Source organism: Adiantum capillus-veneris, chromosome 6 (assembly GCF_014529385.1).
Source record: "Adiantum capillus-veneris isolate H3 chromosome 6, ASM1452938v2, whole genome shotgun sequence".
NCBI lineage: Eukaryota > Viridiplantae > Streptophyta > Polypodiopsida > Polypodiales > Pteridaceae > Adiantum > Adiantum capillus-veneris.
Genome location: NC_140936.1, coordinates 173,944,148 through 173,953,921, shown reverse-complemented (window position 1 = coordinate 173,953,921; position 9,774 = coordinate 173,944,148). Strand labels below are relative to the sequence as shown.

Genomic DNA, 9,774 nt, shown 5'->3' with positions numbered 1-9,774 from the left:
TACAGTCCGTGATAGCTTGGCATTTTTGTGAAGGTCAGTATACAACAGCTCATGTATTTTTTTGGCTTTGGAAAAAAGCTATGGTTGGTAGGGCCAGACACTACTGTTCTTAAAAACCTCTAATGAGTTATGGATATGAAGGTAAGTATATGACCGGGGTTGTTTCGGCTTGGGTATAGCTTCCAAGATATTGCTAAAAAATGAGGTTCCACAAAAAAAAGGGGGGGAGTCTTGCTACTCTCTTGACTGGTTACAATGTTGTCTTATTGGTTTTAAAAAAACGAGGTAGTCACCAAACTCATCTGTAACCTTTGGTTGACAAAAAGAAGTCGGATTTCACATCTCTTTGTCTAAAGAAGTACCTTTTGGTACCATGGGTTCTACTGATTTGGAAGGTAAGTATATGGTTGCTTTTTTTAGCTATTGAGCTATGGCTCTTAGTTTTACTTTTGATGGACTTCACCATAGACTATAAAGTAATATGAAAGACTGCTAACATACCAAATCTAATGAATAAACTAGCTTGTCTAAAGTAATTAAAACCTATAAGATGGACATGGATAACAACTAATATAGTCCATTGATACCTGTAAAACGCATCCAAGGCTAACAGAATTGTTGTCTTGTTTGGATGGATGCAGGTAAGGACTCTGTCTTATCTTGGATGGCTTTCTTTTCTTTGGCAAGCAACAGTTCTGTAATGAAATACTCACTGAGGAACGGGGAAGTTCTTTTACTTATAGACTTACTGAAAGAGGATCTCCTTCCTACAATCATTGTACCTAAATAATTTTAATACTGAGTTATTTTTGTACATATCAGTTCATTATTCCTTGGCCAGCTGTCTTTTGAATGTAAAAACTCAATTATGTCTTATTAGTTAAGATTTAAACAGCTACACACACACACACACACACACACACACAGAAACACAAAAGGATAGACATAACTACCATATCTATAGGGTCCCATCAACTATTTTAGAATTGTGAAAGCAGGTAAAGTCTTAAAGAAAATAGCTAAAATTACCCATTCATCCCAAGGCCCCATCTCTCAACAATGGCAAGGATTATGACATTGATGGCATTGATTGCACAAAGTAAGTGGCACTACTTGTCTTTTTTTTTTCAACTTCGTTGCTTGTGCGCACACACATTATTTAGCGTAATCTAGAGTAAGGTCTCAAAGGGAGCTATGACATTGTATGTGACTTGCGTATATACCCATTTTGGCATAGGTTTTCTTATTTATGTTGGATTGCCTTGTATATGGCAAATCCACTAATGTTGGACATAATTGCTTACATCAAGTAGGAGCATGTAAATGTTTTGTATGCATGTGTATATGAGCAAATTACTAACAAAGAATGTCATGTGTTGTGCAGAGCGCCTTTTTGTATGCATTGAAAGATACAATATCTTTAAGGTTTTGTTGTGTTGAAAACTACGCTCACACTTTATGCTAATATGTGAGATTGAGGAAGGTAGACATAGCCTTTAAGGAACAAAGTCTCTTCCTTGATTTCTTTTTCCACCTCTATCTCTTATTGTCCTTGGACTATGCTATGTTGAACTTCTTTTTTTTACCTAATTTTTCTATTTTTTATAGTTCAAGAGGATTTTGAAGAGAGGGTAATATCTAGCAAAGCTATTGTCATACCAGCTGGTCTTCTCTTTTAGTGGTCTACGAAAATTTAGGTAAGCAAGATATAAGGCTATATTTTCTTTTTTACGATGGTGAAGATAGACTTCATGTTTACGAATGTGTTTTTGTGAAACAATTAGGGATTTTACTTGAGGTGTCTCACCTTGAAAGGATGATTATTTTATATGCATGTGAAAAATTGTTTGCACTTATCCCACATGAGGAATTGGAGGGTGAGAATGCAACACAAAAGATGCTATCATTACATCAAAATCTGCACATGTTGAATTCAACGTTGTGTATTGGAGAGCCATTGGCCTAAACATAATGGCATGTCCTCTATGTTTAGGAGATTTGAGGGCTTTAAGTTTCCACTTAGTCCTAATAGTAAAAGGACCAGCTTCAAGCTCAAAAGACCCTCCACTCCCATGACATGTCTCTACCACATCTTGTGTCATCAATGCTTTTCCCTTATCCATAGTTCTTTCCCTCATTAAAGTTAACATTTGTTCCAAAATGTTTTGTAGATTCCAAAGTGTCCAAACGACTTGCTAGATCATTGTTAGGCTTTTCTTTAGTTTCAATTTGGAACTCTTGGTCCTACATTTTATCATTTTCATCCATCTTCTTTGTTTTGTTTTTTTTTTTAAATTTTAAAAAACAAAAGAGTATTAACAAAGCACTAATGTATATACATGCACCACACTATCATGGAAATGTTAAAAGATTGAATTTCCAAACCACAAGAGTGCAAATATGTGCACTAATTACAGTTTAAACTTGTGCACTTTAATGCCCTTCAGTGAATTTTGCCAGCATAATAGCATAAAATACAAAATAACCCCAAAGTCTATGCACTTCTGCCACAATTTCAAAGCATAATTAGACCACAAATTGATGTGAAATCTGCTCTGTGCACTCATATGAATGCATAAATACATGTTATGCATCCCATGTACCCATCAAAGCATCAAATTTTGACCGCAAAAGGGTCAAAGATGCATATCTAGAACCAATTAGAGTATTCAAGAAAAAAGTGTAGGTCTCTCCAAGTCTGTAATTTGCCTAAAATCAAGTCCCTTGATTGCTAAAGCATCCAGTTGAGGTTTGAATCCAAGATTGCACACCCCCATGGGGAAAAAATTGCTTGTGTTTTTTGAGATTTTTGAACCTTGCTAGGGTTGGAAATGATGCAAACCAAAAACCTCTAAAGAAGTATAAAAAAGAACCAAGCTTGGGCTCACATATAGTAGAAGACCCCTTCGAAAGTCTTGGCTTTATCACTTAAGAAAAGGTTATATGCACATGAAGTTGTAGCTTAAACAAGAAGGCTCACTAGCAAAGTTTAAAGCACAATGGTGAGAGCTTCTTAGAGGCTAGAAATAAGAAGATAAAAATCCCACATAGTAAACCTCTATACACTTCATTCTTCAAAGCATTAGAGAGAGTTATCTCTTATGGTTGAAGCTCATGGTGTTAGTATGCCTATGTGTACGCATCGATGGTTGTGTGCATGCACATTAATGGCTAGTTGCATCCCTTCTTCCTATGCAGCTATGGCTGCATTGCCACCTCTTCTACAAACCCAAAATCCCTAAGCTCTAGAGAGAGAATATCCTTATCAAGAGAGACAAAATGCCATTAACCCTCTTCGTAACCTTCTCTAATACCCAATGATAGAAGATTTGTGAGTAATGATGTAGTGGTGCTCACCTCCCATCCAAAAACCCTTTTGGTTTGCCAAATGTAGGATTTTAATCTAGGGTCTGTTATCATGAAGCAAATGATCATACCCCCCTCAACTCTCCACACAGCGGCAACTACCCCTTTGATTACCCCCAAGCACTACACCTTGGTCCTATTTGGCCCTTGTCCACACCACCCTTTTGAGTTCTAATCTAGGCTTGGTGGCGCCCCACGTCCCAAGTATAATTAAATAATGTCTAACAAGGGAAGTAAATGTTTTCAAGGAAATTTAAAGAAAAATTTTTAATATAAAATATGTCAATGCATTGCATGTGGATGTATGCTTGCACGTGTATATGTATCCATGTATGTATGCATGCGCATAAGTGCTTATGCATGTTCGTTAGAACTTATGCATGCACATATGTATTAATGCTTATACATGTGCATTAGCACTTATGCATGACATGAGCACTTATACATTCACATTAACACTTCTACATGTTCAAAAGTGCTTATGTATGTACATAAGCATTTATGCATGGTGCATTAACGCTAAATCATGTGTATATGTCCTACTGTATGAACATAAGCACTTATGCATGTACATAAGCACTTATCCACATGCATAAGTGCTTATGCAAGCACATAAGCACTTAAGCGTGAGCATTAGCCTCATGACAGCACATAAGCACTTATGCACGAACATTAGTGCTTATGCATATATATAAGTGCTTATGCATATGCATAAGTGCTTGTGCATCTGCATATGCAGCATAAGGTCTTGTGCTTGTGCTTGTGCTTGTGTTTGTGCATGTGCATTAGTGCTATACATAATCACTTACATATGTGTATCAACACTTATGCATGTTCAATAGTGCTAATGCACATAATGTAGTTCTAATGCATGTTGATTAGTACTATTTCATTTGTATTCATGCTATTTCCTCAGCATAAGTGCATACATTAGTGTGAAATTACTAATCTATATGCAATCAAACACATATTATGGGTGTGTGCGCGTGTGTGTGCGCATAATGTATATGTTTTACATAGTCTTGCGTGTGTGTGTGTGCATAATGTATATGTTTTGAATAGCCTTGTGTGTGTTTTGTTGGGGGGGGGAGAAAGAGGGAGGGAGGGAGGGAAAAGGGGAAGACAAGGGAGGGGAACGGAAGGGAGACGAGGGAAGACAAGGGAGGGGGGGGGGGGGGGGGGGGGGGGGGTGGAAGTGGGGAGACATCGGGGGAGAGGGGAGAGAGGAGAGGGGGTGGAAACTTACATAATACATTTCACTCTTGTTTAGCGAAAATAAAAAGAAGAGTAAACCCTGTAGATATATTTTTAAACTATAGGTTGCTGACAAGAATCATGTCTCTAATGGGGTGACAAAAATCACATTTGTTCGGTCAAATTTTTGTTAAGAAATCATATACACATGTCAAGGATTATTCCTAATACATAAATATTTATGATGTACATGAATCTTTACTTCAAGCATGCAATTTCTACAAGCTATGCATTACAAATCACAAAGGTCAATGCCTAATATCTAAATCTTCTTTATAATACATATATTTCAATTGGTATAATGAGTACACGACATGGTATCCTTTGAATATATACATTAAGTTAAAAGTAACCATTTGCAATCTACCCATACGTTACACAATTTCAATGGGTATGACATTTAATTTAATCAAACAGGATACACACTTTAACGAATTTACAATTGAGGTACTGTAGAGGGTGTGTGAGAGTGTGCGTGTGTGAGTATCGAGTAGATCTAGAGTACCTCTCACACAATGGGTACCTCTACATATGTATATATATGTGAGTACAAAAGAGTGACAACTAGTGTGTGTGTGTGTGTGTGTGTGTGTGTGTGTGTGTGTGTGTGTGTGTGTGTGTGAGAGAGAGAGAGAGAGAGAGAGAGAGAGAGAGAGAGAGAGAGAGAGAGAGGGGAGGGATCAAGTAGTGGAGAGAGTATCAAATAAGTGGAGAGAGGAGGAGAGGAGTTCAGAGAGAGAGAGAGAGAGAGAGAGATGTATACCTCCAAGGAAATATCCTATTTCTTGCACACACCGCTATCAGAGGTCTCCAACAAAAATCAGGAGACGGTATTTGCTACACACATCCCACACACATAGGAGGTTCTTGTTTGTCTCTTTTTGTATGGTAATATCAATTTATCTTAAATAAATCATTGCTATACTATATTTTAAAAAATATATCTAATATAAACTAAAATATCTTCTATGGTATAGCATGGTGTGCAGTTTGTTAGTGAGGTACTCCTCTCTCTCTCTCTCTCTCTCTCTCTCTCTCTCACACACACACACACACACACACACACACACACACACACACACAAACATACACACCCACACACTAGTTGTCACTCTTTTGTACTCACATGGAGAGGGAATGGATGATGGAAAGAGAAGAGAGGGAGCGAAGGGTCCTTTTGCAAGACAAACAAAGAGATAGAGGCAAAGGCATAGAAATGCCAAGGAAAGAGGCTTAGAGGCAATTGATAGAGGGAGAGGTGTGAGAAGCTATGTTCCCTATGTGGATGAGTGATGTGTCACATGTTTGTGTGTGTGTGTGTGTGTGTGTGTGTGTGTGAGTGAGAGAGAGAGAGAGAGAGAGAGAGAGAGAGAGAGAGAGGCCCATGAACTCTCCACCGTTGTATGTATATATATCAAGATGTTTGTAAGTAGGTCTTTGTTGTACACTCATAAATGTTTAAAATCCCTGTTGAGAGTAAGCTACCATACACAAGGAGTGAGAGTGTGTGAGAGAGAGAATCAAGGGGGCATGTTTACCTCTCCATTTGTGAGTGCCTCTGAGTGGCCATTTGAGATGAATGTGTAAATGTGTGATTTGGTAGAGAGAGAAGTAATTATCTAAGGTACATAGTGATGAGTCTTTTGTAGGAGAGGTTTGTGTGATTTGGTACAGAGAGAAGTAATTATTTGAGGTGCATAGTGATGAGTCTTTGTAGGAGAGGTTTGTTTAATTTGGTAGAGATATAAGTAATTATGTGAGATGCATAGTGATGAGTCTTTGTAAGAGAGGTTTGTGTAATTTGATAGAGAGATAAAGGGTCCTCTGAGTTAGAGAGAGAGAGAGAGAGAGAGAGAGAGAGAGAGAGTTTCTTTTCTTCCCCATGCATGTAGATGCATGCATGGGTAAATGTACCCACAAAATTATACATGGGTGTAGATGTGTTTGTGTGTATGCTCACACAAAAAGTGTATGTATGTATGGAGGAATAGAAAAAGAATGGCAATATGTGTGTGAGGTTTTATCTAAGAGGGAGGGGGGCAGTATGAAAGAGAGAAGAAAGAGGGTAAATTGAGATAGCCTACACAATCAGCATCTTTATCTCAAATAGATGCTTTTTTTTGCCTCACTTAGGGCTTGTGCTAGGCGATGCTCTAGTGTACATGTATACCAAGTGTAAAACATGAAAAGAAGGTGTCTAAAGAAGAAGGGAAACATGCTAGTGATGTCAAAAACTACCACTATGAGAAAGTTAAGAAATCTCAATTTCTTACCATCCTCCATGGTGCACCTATCTGACTTCATGAGTGCCTTGTACACATTCTCAATAGGCCATTGGTGAAGTATGAGCTTAAATGGACCATTAAAAGTATGTCAAACACAACATTTAGCCAAAGTCAGAGGGAAATAACTGCAAAATGGTCATACAAATAGCAATTGATTTCTAGTTAGGTTCAAAACCTCCAGATAGCATGAAAAGAACCTGTATAACATGATGATCAACGCAAATCATACTACTATGAAGCAGGTAAGAAATCGCGATCTCTTACCATGCAACTAAACACAGGTCACTAACATGAGGGTTGGCTGCCTATGGGACTAACTGATCATGTGGTAAAGCTACACCTCAAGAGGACCATGATGGATGCCTTAATTTCAAGACTGACTGGTGGTTGAAGCGACAAAGTCACCCAAAATGCACTTCTACATGCACTTTTGAGCTTCGAATAGACTCTGCAGCACTAACTGGTGGGTACTAACACGGTGTGGAACTGACAACTAACCAACAAGTGCAGGTACAAGTGGAAAAAGTCCCCGACTTAAGCCAAAGAGGCTTAATCAAGCCAGAATAGCAAGAACACTTCAAGAGAACCTTAAGAATGTATCAAGGATCAAGGAAATTGCTTAAGAATTGATCAAAATACTCCTCATTGAGTATTGGAATCATCAACAGCCTAATAGTGGATCTAGTCTAAGCATTGAATGCTTATAAGCCTGTTCTAGCTAAGCAGAAGATCATATCAATGTCAAAGATATGTAGGGTAGTGGAGGGAATCAACCAAGACGCTATGAAAATTAACACAAGTGAACTAAACTAAAATAACACTTCAAGACCCCAAAAGACGTCGGAAAGTGTTGCATAGAGCCTAATTGACTACATATAACCAAACTTTGCATGAAAACACACTCACTAGAGTCATATCAGTGTGTATAACACCATCATCTTGTCAAATTATGTCACTGTGAATTAGGTAAGAGATTTCGATTTCTTACTGGTCTTCTGAAGAATACAAACAGATGACATCATTGTGTTCCATAGCACTTATACTAAGTATTGAGTAGGTCTAGAACCATATCAAACCATTAAATGCTCATCATAAGTTAGATATAGTCATTTCAGAGTTTGCAGCATAGAAAATGGCTAAAACAGGGTTATTTTAAAGTTCATATCATTTCCTGTCATTCTCATTGCATTATACACTATCTATACATTGCAACTATGATGAAAAAATATATCACCATGCATTAGGTAAGAGATCGCGATTTCTTGTTGTTCTTCATACATACACATCAGCTTTGGCTTATAGTTGGCCTAGGTAATTACAAACCCATTGGGTCAAGCTGCATCAAAAATTGAGCCTGAACTTGAGAGATATCATCAATTTTGTGTCCGCACACTAAGCGTCAAAATTTAGAACTTAGATGTCTGCTTCAACGGATCCGAACAGAGTCATGAATAACGAGAATTCATGCTTAAAACTTTGCTCATGTGCACTATAATGTCTCCTACTTACAGGTGAAATGGAATCTCAACCTCAACAACAACGAAAGACGAGGTACAAAAGCAAAAAGCAACAACTTGAAGAGATGGAGCCATTTGAAATCACTCAGATTCATTTGGCACAAGAGTGTTATATCGACAAAGAGACTCTAAGATCATTCAACTCAAGAGTCTTTACAGGAACCTTCAAAACTACTGAAGAGACAGCATGGACAGTAAGCATCCTGCCAGATAATTTACAAATGCTAGTAAGGCATCAGGATGTAGTAACAATATACAGCAAGGTTGCATTAGTCCCCTATTTACCATTACCACCATGGGGAATGGATGTGAAGAGAGCTTACCAGATGTTAAGCTCCCTTACAGAAGAAGGAACTGCTACTATTGATGACAGAGACGGAATGCTAGTGGAGGTAAATATCACTGAAGAATTGGTGTCTGAAGCTTTGAAGATTCCTAGAGGAAATGTGAGCCTGATGTCTAGGAATACACCAGAGGAGTCAAATGCAACTTTTCTTTTGGCTAGGACTCAAGACTACACATTTAAAGACTTACTGCATAAAGAGGTGGAGTTACCACTGCGGATATTTACACAACATTTTACACATGGAAAAGAAGTGAGGTACACTAGACCACACCGAAGGGTAGTCGCTTTCTTCACAATGGCACTTACAGGAAACAGGAAAATATGGTCTCTCAACTTCATAGAGCTCATCTTGACAGAGCTAAAAGCTTTTGCAAAAGAGAAGAAAGCGCCCAATACAATGCATATGAATTGTGGGTTGGCTTTGACAAGATTGGCCTACTTTGCTGTGGGAATGATAGATGAGTTACCACCGGCGGGTTCTATGGAGGAATGGACTGTCAAAAGTCAATTCCTTGCCGCAAGAACAGTAAGAGCCCCTAAAGGAAAAGGAGTATATACAAGAAGAACTGCAAGGGCAATAAAACAAGCACAAGAATAGGCCCAGTAGAATATTTAACTTCATCAACTTTTGAACACAATGATGATGAATCTGAAAAGACTGACACAGAGGCGGAAGAAGATCCTTTCAGGGAGCACCCCGTTCAGTCTGAGCAATGGCATAGATGGGATAGAGCCCGAGAAGCAGAAAGAAGATCAAAGCAAAGAGCAGAGGCTAGGACAAGTGTTTGAAGACCTCCTGCAGCTCCTATGCCAAGAGTAGATCCAGCTTATAACAACATGCAATGAGAGATTTCTGGTCCACAAGGTGTCATGATGCTCCCTTAAAGGCTCCCTCCAAAAGCTCTCTCCATTTCCCTACTCAAAGAAATCTAAGTAAATTTCTAATTGAATTGAAAGAGGTAAAAAGCTAGATCAAGGAACTTTCGTTCTTTTCCTTCCCGAGTAA

The 9,774-nt window shown here is 38.3% G+C and overlaps 1 protein-coding gene across 1 annotated transcript; it reads left to right on the top strand.

The window, feature by feature from the left end:
• Nucleotides 1-8,421: 8,421 nt before the first annotated feature.
• On the top strand, nt 8,422-9,366 carry LOC147456756 (uncharacterized). The gene has a single exon (XM_086515546.1). The coding sequence runs from the start codon at nt 8,422-8,424 to the stop codon at nt 9,364-9,366; it is 945 nt and encodes a 314-aa protein (XP_086371672.1).
• Nucleotides 9,367-9,774: the final 408 nt, after the last annotated feature.